At 35.9% G+C, this 19834-nt stretch overlaps 1 protein-coding gene across 1 annotated transcript in view; it reads left to right on the forward strand.

The window, feature by feature from the left end:
• The window catches only part of COL5A2 (collagen type V alpha 2 chain), a 138446-nt gene extending 120120 nt beyond the window's left edge, over positions 1 to 18326 (forward strand). The window contains exons 44-54 of the mRNA XM_045850295.1: positions 348 to 455; positions 3908 to 3961; positions 6282 to 6389; positions 6899 to 6952; positions 9451 to 9558; positions 9952 to 10005; positions 10967 to 11074; positions 12935 to 13226; positions 14650 to 14837; positions 16949 to 17188; positions 17884 to 18326. Of these exons, the coding sequence (XP_045706251.1) occupies positions 348 to 455; positions 3908 to 3961; positions 6282 to 6389; positions 6899 to 6952; positions 9451 to 9558; positions 9952 to 10005; positions 10967 to 11074; positions 12935 to 13226; positions 14650 to 14837; positions 16949 to 17188; positions 17884 to 18030 (1461 nt within the window). The 3' untranslated portion in view covers positions 18031 to 18326. The remainder of the gene's footprint in view (positions 1 to 347; positions 456 to 3907; positions 3962 to 6281; positions 6390 to 6898; positions 6953 to 9450; positions 9559 to 9951; positions 10006 to 10966; positions 11075 to 12934; positions 13227 to 14649; positions 14838 to 16948; positions 17189 to 17883) is intronic.
• The last annotated feature ends 1508 nt before the right edge of the window (positions 18327 to 19834 follow it).

Genomic DNA, 19834 nt, shown 5'->3' on the forward strand with positions numbered 1-19834 from the left:
ATAAAGTGAGCAAAGCAGAGTAAATAAGAATGGACATGTGTTAGCAGTGATGCACACTCCGGAAGGGCAACCAGAATTGATCATAGAGCACCAGGTTAGAACCGAAAATGCACACCTGAGCTGGTGGCCAAGGATAACTTTTTAGTTCCTATGATACCTCGGGATGAGAGCCATGAAAACTAGGCATGCCTCAAAGAAAGCAGTACAGTGATGTGGATGTTGTGAAGTAATGGATAATTATTACTACAGAAGGAGGGACTGAGGTGCCATTTGTAAAACAGTCTTTATGAGAACTGGCATTCCTGAATTTCTTAAGAAGTGGTTGACTTTTCTGTACTTTATTTCAGGGCACACCAGGAAAAGTAGGGGCAACTGGTGCAACAGGAGACAAAGGGCCACCTGGACCTGTGGGACCCCCAGGCTCAAATGGCCCTGTAGGGGAACCAGGGCCTGAAGTGAGTACTGCTGAAAGTAACTCTTGTTATCTGGGTATTATGGAGACTTTTTATTTTTTAATTTAGATATCGATTTAGAAGTTCAGAGCCTGATTGCACATTTTACCTGGAGGAAGTTTTTTTTAAAAAAGATATTTATTTTTAGAGAGAGGGAAAGGGAAGAAAGAGAAGGAGAGGAACATCAATATGTGGTTGCCTCTCACGCACCCACCACTGGGGACATGGCCTGCAACTCAGGCATGTGCCCTTACTGGGAATCCAGCTAGCAACCCTTTGGTTCGTAGGCTTGCACTAAATCCACTGAAATACACCAGCCAGGGTGAAAAAGTTTTTTCATTATGATTTGATGTACTATAGTTCCCTAGAGAGTTGACAAAATGATGGCATAAAAAATGGTAATAAGATAGGTACTTTTTACACTATCATCTAATTATTTATTTATTTTGAAAGATTTTATTTATTTATTTTTAGATTGAGGAAGGGAGGGAGAGAATGAGGGAGTGAAACATCAACAAGGGTTGCCTCTTCTGCACCCCGCACTGGGGACCTGGCCTGCAGCCCAGGCATGTGCCCTGATTGGAAATCAAATTAGCAACCCTTTGGTTCACAGGCCAGTGCTCAGTCCTCCGAGCCGTACCAGCCAGGGCTCATCTAGTTTAGAACAAGGTATTTTAGTTGGTTAATGTTTTTATCAAATTGTTTCCCACGTGAAAGGACATGTTCATTTATCTTTTTCTCGGTTATTACTTCATTCTGTTAATGGCATATTTGTCACAATTGCCAAGTTTTAACATGACAGGATTAATATAACTGTTACAACTTGTGAAAAGGGCAAAGTAGAGATAATTTTACCTAAATACCACTATAAAGTAACATTATCAATGTTATGTTCTCTTAGGCTCTTTTGAGATGAAATTAGTTTTTGAAAGGAAATTTGAGAAATTATAGGTTGGAATCTGCTCTATTTACTGCTGTAATGAGTAAATTACCAAATACTTAATGTCACCTATTTTTTTTTGTGTGTGGAAGAAACAATCAATGACTTTCAGAGCAATTTTTCAGAGGATTTTTTCATCAAATGGTAAAAAACATAATTCTGGGAAAAACAAAATAAAATAAGAGAAGACTGTATTTTAAAAAGCATTTTGATATTATCTAAACACAGCTATTTTATTTCAAAACTTTATGGATAAGCTTAAAAAAGTGAGAAAAACCACTCACTGGTAATAAAAACAAAACAGAATATCAAGGATGTAATTATTGTATATTTCAAAGGTTTGAGAATTTTTTTCTTTTGGGGAATAAATGTCAAAATGAAGAATTTATTTATTTATTTATTTTTAATATATTTTATTGATTATGCTATTACAGTTGTCCCATTTTCCCCCCTTCACTCTCCTCCACCCTGTACACCCTCTCCCACCCATATCCCCCCCTTTAGTCATGTCCATGTGTCATACTTATAAGTTCTTTAGCTTCTACATTTCCCATACTATTCTTACCCTTTCCCTATCTAATTTCAACCTACATTCTATGCTACTTATTCTCTGTACCTGTTCCCCCCTCTCCTCCTCCCACTCCCCTGTTGCTAACCCTCCATGTGATCTCCATTTCTGTGGTTCTGTTCCTGTTCTAGTTGTCTGCTTAGTTTCTTTTGGTTTTGCTTTAGGTGTGGTTGTTAAAAATGTGAGTTTGCTGTCCTTTTACTATACATGTGTTTTCTTTATCTTCTTTTCTTAGATAAGTCCCTTTAACATTTCATAAAATAAGGGCTTGGTGATGATGAACTCCTTTAACTTGACCTTATCTGAGAAGCACTTTATCTGCCCTTCCATTCTAAATGAGAGCTTTGCTGGATAGAGCAGTCTGGGATGTAGGTCCTTGTCTTTCATGACTTGGAATATTTCTTTCCAGCCCCTTCTTGCCTGTAAGGTCTCTTTGGAGAAATCAGCTGACAGTCTGATGGGAACTCCTTTGTAGGTTACTGTCCCCTTAGCCTTTGCTGCTTCTAGGATTCTCTCCTTCATTTTTACCTTGACTAATGTAATTATGATGTGCCTTGGTGTGTTTCTTCTTAGGCCCAACTTCTTTGGGGCTCTCTGAGCTTCCTGGATTTCCTGGAAGTCTATTTCCTTTGCCAGAATGGGGAAGTTCTCCTTTATTATTTGTTCAAATACGTGTTCCATCTGTTGCTTTTCCTCTTCCCCTTCTGGTACCCCTATTATTCAGATGTTGGAATGTTTAAAGATGTCCTGGAGGTTTCTAAGCTTCTTCTCATTTTTTTGAATTCTTATTTTTCCATTCTTTCCTGTTTGGTTGTTTTTTTCTTCCTTCTGGTCCACTCTATTGCTTTGAGTCCCAGTTTCCTCCCCATCACTATTGGTTCTCTGTGCATCTTCCTGCATCTCTTTTATGGTAGCCTGCATTTTTTCATGTAATTTGTGCCCAAAATCAACCAATTCTGTGAGCTTCCTGATCACCAGTGTTTTGAACAGTGCATCTATAGACTGGCCATCCTTTTTTTTTTTTTCCCCCAGTCTGGTCGCTCCTGTTATGGTGAGGGGCGGAGCCTTAGGTGTTCACCGGGGCTGGACACCCCAGTCGCTAGATTGTGACGTTGTATGTGGGGGCGGGTGCGGGGGGGGGCAATGGCAGTAGCTCCGCTCTCCTGGGGCCTCAGTACCCCCCCCTAGGATCCTGGGTTGCACGCTCTACCCTGGTCCACAGTGCCGCCTCACTAGGTCCGCCAGCCTCCGCTTGCATACTCAGGGTTCACCGCTGCAATCTTGTGAGTCCCAGAAGGCTTAAGCACTCCCGGTTGTCTTCTGCGCCCAGTTCTCTCCAATCTCTGAGTGCCACGACCCACGCCTGCTCCTCCTCTCTGCACCTCCTACCGGTCTGGATGAATGGGTCTACTTCAACTTCTTGGCTGTCTGACTTCCATTCAGATAAATTATCTATCAGTTTTGGGTGTTATTCTGCCTCTAAATTGTTGTTGTTCTAATCTTGGTTGTGCCAAGAATTTATTTTTTTAAAAAATTTTATTCATTTATTTTTAGAGAGAGGAAAAGGGAAGGAGAAAGAGAGGGAGAGAAACATTAATGTGTGGTTGCCTCTCATGTGACCTCTACTGGGGACTTGGCCTGCAACCTAGGCATGTGCCCTGACTGGGAATCGAATTTGCAACCCTTTGGTTTGCAGGCTTACACTCAATCCACTGAACCACACCAGCCAGGGGTAAAAAAAAAAAAAAAAAAAGAAGAATTTAGGTTAAGAACATAGATTTTACAAGCAATTCAAAGTAGTAGAAACAATAGCAGAAGTTTTCCTTTCACTCAGATGATAATTATGATTTACAAAATGAAGGTATAAACGTGCTGTAATTTTTCTGGCAGTTGGAATAAGATTTTTTTTAACTGCTCAGTTCATTTTTAAAATATGATTGTTTATAGGGTCCAGCTGGTAATGATGGTACTCCAGGACGGGACGGTGCTGTTGGAGAACGTGTAAGGACAATTTCACATTAAAAAAATGTGGAGTAATGTAAACCTGAAATCTTTATAATACTAAAAAGTAAAAACTATCCTTTCTCTTGGTAGATCCAATACAATCCTGACTTTCCTGATAGAACCAACCTTTTTTGTAATGTTATAATTTTGGTAGCTCTTACAAATGAAATGAAATTTTAATACACAGCAAAGTGAGATGGCATTGTTTATTAAGAGCAGGAAAGCAAATTGCTTTCATATTTGTGCAACATGAAGGCTTTGAGTGAGGATACCTATAAGGTGGTCTAAATTTCAAACTCATTCATAAAAGTACAGGACCGTGTGACATCTAAATTTCTCTCTTCACCTACTAAAGTGAATGCCCCATGAGGAAATAAATCATGTGGCTTTCTAAGAATTGTGTATTTCCTGATGGGGTTTTTAATTAGACATTTACTGAACTGGAAACATCCCCAATTTTATCAGAAGCTCCAGGCCCTATGGGCAGTCATACAGTTGTCTCGAACTACATATCAATGCACAGAAGGTAAAAATAGCCCCTGCTCTAATGTCTAGTATAATGTAATGGCTCTTTACACTCTAAGAACAGAAAAGACTATGAAGCCAGACAGACCTGGATTGGAATCTTGATTAGTTAAGTAACTAGCTATGTGACCTTGAACACATTTTCCGAACCTCAGTTTTCAAATACTCTAAATATGATGAATATATTTGTGTTTTAAATCACATATTTAAAGAAACTAGTAAGCATTCAGAGGAAGCAAGAGTTCTAAGGAATCTTGGGGTACCCACCATCTACTATAAAGCCAAGGAATATAAATCTTCTTGGCATCTGGGGTTTTCTCTTGGTCAGTATATATTGTTTAGTGCATTAGCCTTCAAAGATTTTGCTGAATTATGCCTTGGTATAATTTTGAATATCTGTCAACCCCTATGTGCATTTAAAGTTTCCATCACATTTTAGTTTAATCATTAGTTTAAATACTTGCAAAGGAAGTCTTTCTTGGTATTTTCTTTTATTATTATTATTTTTAAAATATTTTATTTGTTTATATTTTAGAGAGGGGAAGGGAAGGAGAAAGATAGGGTGAGAAATATCAACATGCGGTTGCCTCTTGAGCACCCCCTACTGGGGACCTGGCCTGCAACCCAGGCATGTGCCCTGACTGGGAGTTGAACCGGTGACCCTTTGGTTTGCAGACTGGCACTCAATCCATTCAGCCACAGCAGCAAGGGCTCTTGGTATTTTCTAAATGTATATTTGTTTACTGGATGTTTCTTCAAAAACATTGGAGTTGCCAGTTTAACTTATTCAATGTATTATGTGTCTTTTTCCCAGTCTAATTGTTCAAGTTTATCCTGATTGCCAAACTAATCAGTCAAATAAGACAATTCCTGTGAGAAAAAAATGGTCTGACTCCATTAATTGTATTAATCCATGTTCATATAACAATCATCTCACTTTTGATTTTTTAATTATTGTTCAGTTACAGTTGTCCCCATTTCTCCCCATTATTCTCTTCTTCCCTACCCACCACCACCTCCCACATTCAGTCCCACCCCATTGTCTTTGTTCATGGGTCCTTTTAACATCTTCCTTGGTGACCCTCCTCCTTTACTTTTAATTTTTTAAGGAGACAAAGTAATATTTGGAAGCTTGTCATAACTGGGTCACTTTGATAAGGAGCAGCCTCTTTTTTTTCCCCAATGCTCCTTTGCTTTATTTTCAAGTAGACTGTGCATTCTGGAAAAGTTCCTTAGCTTAGTACCAGAGGTATTTACTCCTTGGGGCATTGCACTGCAGTAAGATTGCATATGGTATGATGTATGCCTTTGTTTCACAATGGGAGAAGGTTAATTATTTAAGAGGAGTGGTGAAGGACGCTCCAATATGGAAAATATGGAGTTGAAAGTCTGGAAAGTGGTTTCCTTAAAATATTCTGTTTTCACACTCTGTGGCAAGTCTTTGTTTATTCCAAAAGTACAGAAACCCTGGTGTGAAGGACCTCTGCTCTAAAACACGTACTCAATTCTGGAGGTGACCACTCCTGTATCCCAGCAATCTTGACAATGGGAGTAATAGGGCAGGAGTGAGCGGGAGCAATGAGGACTGAAATTGGGGAGAAATAAATAATCTGATTCTTTTCAGTTTGATTTATTAATAAGTAAATAAACTATTTAAATTAATTATAAGTAAAATAATAAATAACAATAAAATTTTAAAACATACTCTTTAATCATGAATAGTGTGGGCGTATAGAATACCATAGTTTTAGAATAAATATCAAAAGAATAATATCATGGTTATTCTTGTCAGGGTGATCGTGGGGACCCTGGGCCTGCTGGCCTGCCAGGCTCTCAAGGTGCTCCTGGAACGCCCGGTCCCGTTGGTGCTCCTGGAGATGCAGGACAAAGAGGAGATCCAGTAAGGACAGTCAATTCCACACTGACAGTTACAAACAGTATCGTAGATATGCATGCATACAAACATACGTATGTCTTTGATTAAGGTTTCTCACCAAAGAATGATAAGCAATTAGTTATGAGTTAATTTTGTGCTTGTCTTAGAGGAAAACACTTGATTTCTAATAGGTATTCAAAAATTCTCATGTTTTGACTTTCATCACCTAAGAATGTTGTGATTTATAAGAAATCATGTTAAATTTAAACAAGTAATAGTTCACTATAATCAACTAAAGTGGTCATTCAGTGAAGTCAGTTAATAAAGTTGATTGCAGAAGTACCATTGGAGCTATAGTGAGCACATTCTTATCCTAGGGATATTAGTGTGGTTTTAATTTATTAGCCATAAGAGTATACATAGATAAACATAAACATAAATAAATACCCAACTACAAATATATATATTGAATTCTATATCTACATAGTATGTGCATTTTTTTACGTATCAATATTTGTACAAATTTCTTCTAGGGTTCACGAGGTCCTATAGGACCACCTGGTCGAGCTGGGAAACGTGGCTTACCTGTAAGTTCTCTGTTTTTCTTTAAATATATGTCTTCTTACAGAAAGTACACACCCAAAGAAAAAGTAAAATTTAAAATTTATAAATTAAAATTATGAAATTTCTCAATCTTTGTCAAAATATTAATTTTAAATAATACCCAGGAGTCCATATTTGTTTTCACAATTTTAACATAGCTCCTCTGAATTTAACCATGAATTCTTTCAAATAATCAATGAAGACTTTTAGAGTCACAGTTTTCTTCCAAAAAAATAAGAGTAGTACCCTTCTTTCCAAGATTTTCTAGAAATCACATAGCATAATGGGTTTTAAAGCTCTCTGTAAATTTTAAAAGTGCTATTCAAATATTGTTTTATTTTCAACTAGACTGCAATGTCCATGTTCAATTCTTTTTGCTATTTGCAGTTACTTCCAGGTTAATGATTATTATAGATATCTTACCATGAATGAATCATCTATAGGCAGTCTCTTATGTTCCTTTCACACCCACTATATAAATCAATATCTGTATTTATGAATATCAATTATAACCTTAAAATCATGGCTTATTATTAAATCGTAATTCTCAGTTTTGATTTGAGCTTGACTGGAGAAGATTTCATAGTTTTGTAGCATGTCAACTGAAATTTTGTTTTAAAGATTTTATTTATTTATTTTTAGAGAGGGAAGGGAGGGAGAAAGAGAGAGAGAGAGAGAAACATCAATGCGCGGTTGCTGGGGGTCATGGCCTGCAACCCAGGCATGCACCCTGACTGGGAATCGAACCTGCAATACTTTGGTTTGCAGCCTGCACTCAATCCACTGAGCTATGCCAGCCAGGGCTAACTGAAAATTTTAAGAGTATTTTATTTATTTATTTTTAGAGAGAGGAGAAGGGAGGGAGAGAAACATCAATGTGTGGTTGCCTCTCATGTGGCCCCCACTGGGGACCTGGCCTGCAACCCAGGCATGTGCCCTGCCTGGGAATGGAATTTGGGACCCTTTGGTTTGCAGCCTGCACTCAATCCACTGAGCTACACCAGACAGGCTACAAGTGAAATGTTTTTTAATCAGTTACGAAAATGATGTGGTTTTGTTTTACACGACTAAATGAATTTTAATTAATAAAAAGCAATAGCTGCTTTCTGGTCTAGTTTATTTTCAATTTTGAAATTTCTGGACATCCTTGAAATGAACAAACTTCTCTAACATTATACAAAATATTCAGGCTGATTTTATTATTTAAATTTGCATTATTATATAAAATATGAAAATTTACTGAGATCTAGTTTTGCTTTATCATAAAAAGATTTTCATATTGTTTGACAATTAGGATATCCAAGTTAAAATAAAAAAAAATAACCAAACAAAATAAGAACAAAAAACTAGTAAGGGAAACATTTACCTAAGGACATCTATTTGGTGATATCATTCATTCTCCAAAGTCAGACTGATAGAGTTTCAATTCTCTTTTAGGAAAACTCTAGACAACAGAAGTGAGCCCTGTAGTTGACCCTAGCCCCATGTCAGTTTACGGTGAACCACTGAAACTCTGAAGCTGCTTTTATTCCCTAAAACTTAAGAAAAAAGAAAGAATGGAAGGAAGGAAGGGAGGGAGGGAGGGAGGGAGGGAGGGAGGGAGTAAGGAGCCTAAGACCAATTTAGATTGATCAGATAATTTTAACCAGTTCTCTGAATGTAGCATCTATCCTATAATAAGATTCTTAATTATTGCCTTTTCCTTAGTTTTTCTGGATCAGGATGGATGGATTTGGGTACAGATATGAAGAAATGATAACAGATTTTTTTGTGTGTGTGTTTTCTATAAAGGAGAGTAGCTTGATGATATGCCGTTCCATTTGCCCAAATAAGTTGTTTCCAATTTCTTATAATCCCCAGTCTTATTGAAATATGATTTGATATATCTACATACAATGAGATGATTACCACAATAAGTTTAGTTAATATTTATCATCTCGCATAGTTGCAAATTTTATTTTCTTGTGATAAGAACTTTAAGATCTACTATCTTAGCAATTTTCCACTATGCCAGTTTGTAAAAATAGTCCCAGCTGTCATGTCCAGTTTATCTGTATATGCAAATTTAATAAGCATTTTGTTTTTAGAGGTAACATAAGTAAATAAGAAGTCATATTTTGATTTAAAAGAATCTATGATGGTAATATTTTTATATAACAATATTAGACAAGTATGTGAAATAAAGTCTTTGAAACTATTCAGATAGGTGAGACCAAACTTAAAAGTACTTAATTTTAGTATAAGTGGAGGGTAAACATTTAAAAACTAAATCTTTATATGAGTATCATTAAATATGTTATGTTTTAATGATCACCTTCATACCTTGAGAAAAATAGACAAAATGTCCTAGGCATAATACTGTTTAGATAAGTAAATATTATAGTTCATATAAAATACAGTATACAAAATTGTACTAAATACTATCGTAAAAGGAAAAATTGTAGTAAATTCTAGTCTTAACAGGCCATGACCCTATTTCTAGGGACCCCAAGGGCCTCGGGGTGACAAAGGAGATCATGGAGACCGAGGTGACCGAGGCCAGAAGGGTCACAGAGGCTTCACCGGTCTTCAAGGGCTCCCTGGGCCTCCTGTAAGTGATTTATTGAATTATTATTTGCCCTCCATGTGAAAATACACAGATTTCTTGACATGAACATTTATCTACAGAGTAGATGGACTTTTTGTGTCTTATTTTCCTTTCAAAGAATGTCTTGATGAGTGACTAATTACCCACCTGCCCAATATAATTACCCATATATTGGCTGTAATTTTGTAGGAAAAAAATGAAACAGGAAAAATATATATACCATTACTCCTACAGTTATATTTAGTGTTGATTAACTCATGAAGACATTGTAGAGATTGATGACTTTATGGAAGTAGTTTATGGTGCTAATGTCAGTGACATCATATTAAAAAAATCCGGGACTGGCAAATGTGGAATGTAAATATTTTAGTAACATTTAAAAATTTTCCTGTTTAGGGTCCAAATGGTGAACAAGGCAGTGCTGGAATCCCTGGGCCATTTGGCCCAAGAGTAAGTAACACAAGTTGCAGATGTAAATAATAATGCTTTGGTGACATACTGCTACAGTCTGACTATCACTTTCATGCATCAAAGTTGGAATGGCCTAGATTCTCTGAAGCAGGCAGCAGACATATGAGACAAACTATTCAGCAATTACCTTTAAGTGGAAATATCATGTAATATGACATATTAATTCATGGCCCCACATTAAAGTCTCTTTCCTATGGTGAATGTATTCTTACTCTGTGTTCATTGAAATTTCCATTAAACTCTCACTCTTTGAGATGATACAATAAGAGATACCATGAAGTAGAGACAGAAGCCGGATATTCTGAAGGTGGATATATATATTTTTTAAGTAATTATGATACTTCCTCAGAAGTATTTTGCTTAAGGTTAATTCAGAAGCAAATCATGAAATGAAACCAACATTTGAAGCATTTAGAAATTCTACATGAGTATTAATGCTGCTTCTAAGTTATTAATGTCATAAAACAATTGACAGACATAATTATTTAGGAAAATTATTAGAATTCCTGCTATGTCTAAAAACAGTATAAATAAATCATATATAAATTTTAGAGCCATAGTATTTAAATTATTAAGATATGATGAGATTTATATAAGCACATAAATTTAATTTATACTTATATCAAACACCTTGACTTCTGTCATTTTCTTACTCCTAGTGAATGGGAGTTCTAATTAAGTTTACAATACATGAGACTCAATGATACAGGCCCTTTTAGTAATGAAAGTAGATGACTAGTCCATTGTCCTATATGGACGGTAATTTATGTGCAATGAAATAGTAAATGTTAGAGTGGGCCAGAACTCCATTTATTAGTTATTAGGAACCTGAATCTGAGAAATCATTGTGATAGCTCCATAATGAAAATAGTTCTTTGATTAGAGAAAGGCATCGTGAAAGTTTTCTTATCGAATTGGAACTAGTTTTTGTTTCTTGCAGGGTCCTCCAGGCCCTGTGGGCCCTTCAGGTAAAGAAGGAAACCCTGGGCCACTTGGACCTATCGGGCCTCCTGGTGTGCGGGGCAGTGTTGGAGAAGCAGGACCTGAGGTAAACCCACAGTGGTTTGCATGCAAATAACTCTGTTGGTTTTTGTAGCTTGGATTCTAGCCAGGGAGTATCTATGCAGAGTGATGGACAAGATGTTGAAGAAAACAAACCTAAAAGTCACACAAGAGCTTGTCTGTATAACTATTACAAATATTAATGCAGGTTACTCAGAGTATATAAAGTCAGAGTCCTAGCTACCTAGGCCCTGATTTCGTGTGATACCAGTGAGAGCAAATAGCAAGTCATGATTGTATTTATAATGGATCTTATGAAAATGTTGCTTTGCTTTACATGACATTATACTAAATATGAGATTCCATGAATATAGTCATTCATGAAAATGCTCTAAAGAGTATGAAATTTAAATTTATTGAAAATGACATTCAAAAAGGATATCAATTAAAACTTTTCATTAAAATATTCCAATAGTATCAACTTGAGGATTATGCAAAGGTAAATTTGTATTAGACTCTGACTCCTTGGATCTTTACATCCTCACGTGTCTGCCATATACGTGTGTTCATGTGTGCATGTGTGTGTATGAGTTGATGCTTCCCTTTCTGGGATTTCTTCCTTTTCGGTCTTAATTACCTTTCACTATTTATTCTGTCTCTGCTCCTTACTGGCAATACCATTAAAAAGAATATTCATTGTTTATTATATGAATTGAAAACCTTATATTTCCTATTGTCAAGAGAGATATTTCCTATTTATTCATCTGTGAATGGAAAACAGCTACAGAATTGGAATGACTCTAACTTATATGGCTCTCAATTGACTTTATTTTGTTGTTCAGTGGTCCTTGATAGAAAAAAAAAATCTTCCCCTGAGATTACAGGAATGTATGGAATCATGATGTGACCTTAAAACACACACACACACACACACACACACACACACACACACACACACACAGATTTACCAGTCTCTTGGTGTGGGGAAATGTTGGCACTTGAGGTTGGAGCGACTCGCCCAGAGCTATACAGGTGGCAGAGCCAATGTTACAACTCCTGCCTTCTCACTGCCAGGGCTGTGCTCCCCGCATGAGATGTGGACCACGTATCTTTTCCTCCTGTCATCTGATTCTCTCAAGCTGCTGAGTTCTTCCTTGGGAAAATGCGAAAGGGACTTAGTAGAAAAGTACCCACTTTCAAGCCTCTGCCACTTTTGGTGCTTGTCTCCCTTTCACTTCAATAGTTCTTGTTGGCAAAATAAAGTAAGAAAGCTCTTTATATTTGTTAATCCAAGAGCTAAAGAGAATGTTCTATCATTTTGTTTAGTGCAGAGAATTTTGATCTACACATTAATTTATACACAGAAAAAAGACTTCCTGTGCCTTTCCTGTTATTTGGAAATAGGGGGAATTATCTTCAGGGTGTTTCTCGTGGAATTTTTGTGGTATTGATGTGCAGTCTCATAAAACTAGGACCCACAACTTCTCTGTATTTCCCCTTTCAGCCTCTGTCCATAAATCCTTTTAAAACATTTTAGTTGTGCCTTGCCCAAAGTAATTTGGAAATGAGTATACTTATCTACATATTTTTAACATAAAATATATTGCATCTACAAAGTAAACATCAGAGCAAATATTTTCTGCTTTTATCTTTATGTCTCAGAGCTGACTTGCAGATATGTTACCTGAAAAACATTTACATATCATTTATCATCCTTGGAATGTTGCAGGTTGGCAAGCTAGAATCCTCTTGTTAAAAAAGGCATGAGTTGTAGATCTCTCTGTACCATAGTGCGGGGGTGTTGCACTATAACTCCCTCTGCACCCAGTCCCATCAGTGCCTTTGTCCAATAGAAAAACAAAACCAAAACAATGTGTTAATGTACTTCCAATTTTTTTAAAATTAGGGTCCTCCTGGTGAGCCTGGACCACCTGGCCCTCCAGGTCCCCCTGGTCACCTGACAGCTGCCCTTGGGGATATCATGGGGCACTATGACGAGAGCATGTCAGACCCCCTTCCAGAGTTCACTGAAGATGAGGCAGCTCCTGATGACAAAAACAAAACTGACCCTGGAGTCCACGCCACCCTGAAGTCGCTCAGTAGTCAGATCGAAACCATGCGCAGCCCTGATGGCTCTAAAAAGCATCCCGCCCGAACTTGTGATGACTTAAAGCTTTGCCATTCTGCAAAGCCAAGCGGTGAGTAGAAAGCTGCCCATCTGAGCAATGTTTGTTGTTTCTGGCTGAGATTGTGTTATTCTCAATTGCATTCCAAAAATATTTTATTGACTGCATTGCAAAAATAGACACAAGAGATAAAAAGGTAAACATCTCACAGAGTTTGTAGCTTAATGGGGTGACTGTCAATGACATGAAAAATTATGGGGTGAGATAAGTGTTATAACAGAGGACATACCTATTAATGATTTGATTTCATCATGGTAATTCCATTTCCATTAGAAGTCTTAAAATATTGGTAATTTTGTGGTGATACAATGTAGAAAATACTTGCTTAAGCAAGGTTAATGTTTACCTACATGAATCTCAGAGATTTAATTTGCCAACATGTATCATTGGGCCATTAAGAGCAGAATAAAGTTTATTTTATTTTCCAAACTTATTTGAATATAAAATTCCTTCATGTAGTTCAAAGTCCTGCGAATATCACTTTAGGAATCCCTACTGGCTGGCTTATGTTATAGTGGTGTTCTAAAGTATTTTGGAATTAAGTAGTCTTTCTGTCCTAGTTGTATAAACCATGCCTAAAGTTTGCCTTATTTTGTCATTTTTATTAATCTAATAAGACCTGGAGAAGAGGGATTCTAGGCCCTAGGAATAATGCTTAGTGAAATCCATAAGAGCTTCGGTGTCCTTTGAAACGACATTGACAGGGACAGCTAAAATTGACTTTGAAGACCAGGCAATTTGATTCTCAGCTCCATACTTTACATCCCACCAATGTTCCTTCATTTTACTTAAAATTCAGTTTTTGATATGTATTTTATATATATACACACACACATAGATAAAGTATACATGTGTGCACAAATATATTCATACAGATATGTGCACAAATATATATTTGTTTGTGTATTTATTTGATTGTATGTCCAGCACCGAGTACCAACTTGGTATATAGCCTATTTCAAGTATCTTTTATTTATGAAATCAATTTTAAGTAGGGTCAGTGAGATAATTTATAACATTCTAATTGTAGCTCAGCTCATATACTTACTTTAGTCATAAATTTGAGAATATTTTATTACATTTCAATTACAATTTGCTTTAAAATATTGGCTTTATAAATGTAATGGGAGTGTATCCATCTCTTTTTGGTATAGTTTTCTTATCTATAAAACAAAGATAATGGTGTATCCTTTACGTGCATCTTTTAAGCCTTGATTTGGCGAAGTGCCCCAGAACAGTGCTTGTAGAAAGAAACCAAATGCATGACAGGTACTTCTTCCTTTGCTGCAGAATATTTCCTTAACTGGGATACTTTCTCTTAAAGGAATCCTTAAGCAATGAGTCACATTTTCAAATCCTCCGTTAATCCTTTTAGTACTCATCATCATGTTTGAAATTCACTTTATTGAGCAAATACTCTTATTTTGGAACGTAGGTGAATACTGGATTGATCCTAACCAGGGATCTGCTGAAGATGCCATCAAAGTTTACTGCAACATGGAAACAGGAGAAACTTGTATTTCAGCAAACCCATCAAGTATACCACGTAAAACCTGGTGGGCCAGCAAATCTCCTGACCATAAGCCTATTTGGTATGGTCTTGATATGAATAGAGGATCTCAGGTAATTTAATATGCTTACTTAAAATTACATTATTTTTGCTTTTTATTATTTATTATACCTTAGTATTTATTTAGGACTGTGCTATTACATTTGACCAGGTTTATTTTATCATGTTAATTTTAAAGTAATATATTCTCATTAGCTGTAATTGCAGTAACATTGCATGAACAAATTTTTGTAAGAATAAAATTAACATAAAATTTGAGTAATAATTTTTCCATTGCTGGAATGTAGACATCATTATTTTTATTATTAGTTCCTTTAATGCATGAGACACTGACTGTGGAGTATATTTGAAGGGATCTTGCTACAGCTGAAAGACAGGGATTGTATTTAGCATCAGGAGACCTAGGTGACTGCTACCTAGATCTGTTACTGACTTTGGGACAGTAGGAAGTCATTTAACCTTTCAGAGCCTCAGTTTTTCATTTTAAAGTGCAGGTGATAGTGCTGACTAGTGTGGCTCAGTTGGCTGAGCAATGTCCTGCGAAGTGAAAGTTGCCAGTTTTATTCCTGGTCAGGGCACATGCCTGGGTTGTGGGTTTGGGACCCGGTGGGGCATGTACAAGAAGCAACCAATTGATGTTTCTCTTTCACATCGATGTTTCTCTCCATCTCTTTCTCCTTTCCTTCCCCTCTCTCTAAAAATGAATTAAAAATTTAAAAAATTTTGAAGTATGGGTGATAACGTTTACCTCATGGTCTTATGTGAATATAATGTGATTACTATAGTATCTAGCAAATGGTAAATTATAAATAAATATTAGATAATCTCTATCAATGGTAAATTATAAATAAATATTAGATAATCTCTATAGTAATCTCTATTACTAGATTACTATAGTATCTAGTAAATGGTAAGTTATAAATATTAGATAATCTCTATATTTATATAGTTAAATCACTTTATAAACTCTGTAGTATCATTTAAATAATGCGTCTTTATAATTAAATGAATGCAATTAATATTTAATCTGAGTCCAATCTCTTCTATGTCTCTTTTATGACCCAGTGTTCAGATTCTCAACCAATCTTGCCACGTCCTTTTTCAATATGAGTCTTTCATCCTGGATCTCTTTATGGCAATCTAACTCTGAAATTTCCTTCTCACCTCTGCTCCTGATCTCTTCTCAGAACTCATGTTTGTAATAAACATAATGTGAGCACATTACAAGTGTGAGTAGGATAGACCAGAACCCACCATTATTTAATGAGCAGAAAAACCCTTAATTTAAATATACCCAACTGAAATGTAATCTAGTTAATATAATATTATACTAAAAACTCAAAAAGAAACACTGAAAATAAAGCTCGGAGTAGAATATGACTAAGAAAGAGCCCGTAGAAAATTGTTTGTGATTATTTGTGGTAGCTGATGAGAAACTTGTAATTTGTATTTCCTACAAATGTATAACAGTGCGGTGATTGCTGAGAGAGGTCATTATTAGGGGACTAAATGATAATGGAAAAAAAATACAAAAAGTATTAAATCAAAGAAAGATTTTATGTAAATAGTTGTTATAATTCTTATTGTAATTAGCAATAAAAACAATGAATTATTTTTGATACATGATTACATATCCAAGCCAATGCTCAAGTATATAACTTCTAAAAAATAAGATTTTTTTAAAGAAATGGAGAAGCAAATTTAAAAATACATAAACTAGCCCTGGCTGGCGTAGCTCAGTGGATTGAGCGCGGGCTGTGAACCAAACTGTCACAGGTTCGATTCCCAGTCAGGGTACATGCCTGGGTTGCAGGCTATAACCCCTAGCAACCACACATTGATGTTTCTCTCTCTCTCTCTATCTCCCTTCCTTCCCTCTCTAAAAAAATAAATAAATAAAATCTTAAAAAAAATACATAAACTTTCTCTGGTGAGTGTAATGTTTGGTTTCTTCACCTGTCATTTGGGGTAGTAAGGACAGAAGTTCTTACTTGTGAATATTTATAACAATTGTAAGATATTTTTTATAAGTAGAATAATATGCTGATATATGAAAGAATAAAAGTAATTCTCTTCAAAATTGATTTATCTGAAATCAACACACACACAGCTCTGTGAAACCCTGAAGTGCTGCATGTAACAAAGACTCGTTTTGTTTCTCTAGTTCGCTTATGGAGACCACCAGTCACCTAATGCAGCCATTACTCAAATGACCTTCTTGCGCCTTTTATCCAAAGAAGCCTCCCAGAATATTACTTACATCTGTAAAAACAGTGTTGGTTACATGGATGATCAAGCTAAGAATCTCAAGAAAGCTGTGGTTCTCAAAGGGTCAAATGACTTAGACATCAAAGCAGAAGGAAACGTTAGATTCAGATACATAGTTCTTGAAGACACTTGCTCTGTAAGTACTTTTTGATCTGTACGGATCTGTTTAAAGAAAAAAAAATTTTGTTAGAAATACTGTTATGACACTAGAGGTAGGGATGATTTTACCCTGTATATAGAATAACATTTTATCTATAGTTATTTATCAAGTTGTTCTTTAGGGTAAACTTGAATGTGTGTTACTACATGAGTCATGGTAGAGGTGTTTAAAAAAGATAATAAAGAAAGTCTGGATCTTTGGGATCTGATCCAGCTCTTCTGCAAACTCACTTTGGCTCTCCCACAAGATTATTTGTTTATTCTCAGTTTCATGCTTAAGATTTCTTGATTCTAAAATGTATAATCAATCTGAGATACCTTGCCTTTTTTACTCACTTGTATGTCTCCTCACTTGCATATCTAGATGTAAAAAAAGGAAAATGTTTAGTGATGGATTATAGTTTCATTTATGAAAAGCAAAAAGACTTTCATAATGTATTTATCAGTGCCAGTTTGGGAAGGTGTGAAAGAACAATGGGCATTTTCTCAATTTACAGCATGTAAGAAATGCCTGCCAGCCTTGCTAGGATCTCACCCCATTAGCAGTGCTCTTTTAAGTGGTACTCTAAAAATCATTGCTGTCCCTTGGTCAAAATTGGCTTGAAAGGTGATGTCTAACATCTCTGGAATAATTTTTATATACTATTAACCTGTTATACAATTCAATTCCAGAAACGAAACGGAGATGTGGGCAAGACCATCTTTGAATATAGAACACAGAATGTGGCACGCTTGCCCATCATTGATCTTGCCCCTGTGGATGTTGGCGGCACAGACCAAGAATTTGGCATTGAAATTGGGCCAGTTTGTTTTGTGTAAAGCAAGCCAAGATACATCGACAATGAGCAACACCCTCACCATCAACGACCACCACCATTCACAAGAACTTTGACTGTTTAAAGCTGATCCTGAGACTCTTGAAGTTATGGCTGATTCTGCATCAGCATTGTATATATGGTCTTATGTGCCTGGCCTCCTTATCCTTCAGAATATTTATTTTACTTACAGTCCTCAAGTTTCAATTGATTTAAAATATTTTTCAATACAGCAGTTTAGGTTTAAGATGACAGTGACAATGACCACCTTTTAAAAAAGTAAACTGATTGAATAAATAAGTCTTTGTTTTCTTCAATTTATTTCAATGTAATGACAAAGTTGCTTAGTATTTATGAGAAAATTCTTCTTCCTGGCAGGTAGCTTAAAGAGTGGGGTATATAAAGCAACAACATGTGTTTGTTTCACTTGTTTGCAATTTGAAAATAGAAAGTAGTGCCCTTTGTGACCTCTCATACCCAGATTATTAATTAAACATGAAGTCAAAATGTTCATCCTTGTGACTGAAGCCCTCATGCATGTCTTAGTATTGTATAACTGTCACAGAGACTCTTTAAAGATAATCTTGAAACAATTAGTTTCTCACTGTTTTAAATGGAATTTTTAAATAATATATATTCAATGGAATTTCTTGAAAACAAAGTGATCTTAGATTTTATAAAGGGTGGTAAGTTTAGACTTCTTTTCTTCATTCAAATTTAAAGGTATCTTTCCCTCTTGACTAAGTCTATTAACATAGATAGAAGTTACATGAGTATAACATTGAATACATTTGCACTTTCTTGTTTAAGAAGACATTGAATGCAAAAAATTACACATACAACTTTATAAACATGTATGTACAGAACCCAAAGTTGAAACTCTTCCATAGGTACAATCTCATCATCTTGAAGCCTACAATGAAGAAAAAGATTTAGAAATTCAGAGTTGTGGAGCTGACTCTAATCAAATGTGATGATTGGAAATAGAACATTTGGCCACTGAACTCTCTAGGAAACATGACCCAACATTTCTTAGCATGAGCTACCTCATCTCTAGAAGCTGGGATGGACTTAATTATTCTTGTTTATATTTTCGATACTAAAAGGTGCTATGCTTCTGTTATCATTCCAAGACTGGAGATAGGCAGGGCCAAATGTATTATTATTTTTCCTTTAATGATGGTGCTAAAGTTCCTTCTATAAAATTCTTCAAAAATAAAGATGGTTTCATCAATACCACTTGTGAAAGCATAACTGTCAGACTTGCCCAGTTCTGAAACAGGGAGCATTGCTCCAGTGCCTTTCCCGCTGTTCATCTGTCATACTGTATCTGGAGTGTTTTGTAACACATGCATGTTTCTTAGATCAGAACATGTAGGTGCCCTTGTGTCTCAAGGTTTTTTTCCCCTTAATTGCATTTTGTTGGCTCCATTTTTATTTTTTCTTTTAAAAATAAACAGCTGGGACCATCCTAAAGGACAAGCCATGCACACGACTTTAGTCATGTATCTGCAAAGCATCGAATTAAATGCACGCTTTTGTCATGTCAATGGTTTTTGTTTTGTGGAATTCCTTTAAGCATATTAGATCCAATTCATTTCCAGTAGTGAAAATTAAGATATTGTGGTATTCTTTGTTCACCATTTGTTTAAAAGGTAAAACAGCAAATATCTTCCACCGTGTATAGACTGGCTTATATTTGAAAATCAATTTGCAACATCACTCATGAGGAAAAACATGACACTAATTATCACTGTCTACGATCTTAAAAATCTCAGGGTAGTGTTATTGATAAAAAGGGAAAGCAA

This window comes from Phyllostomus hastatus, unplaced genomic scaffold (genome assembly GCF_019186645.2).
Source record: "Phyllostomus hastatus isolate PE091 unplaced genomic scaffold, TTU_PhHast_1.1 phas_contig_1, whole genome shotgun sequence".
NCBI classification, from domain to species: domain Eukaryota; kingdom Metazoa; phylum Chordata; class Mammalia; order Chiroptera; family Phyllostomidae; genus Phyllostomus; species Phyllostomus hastatus.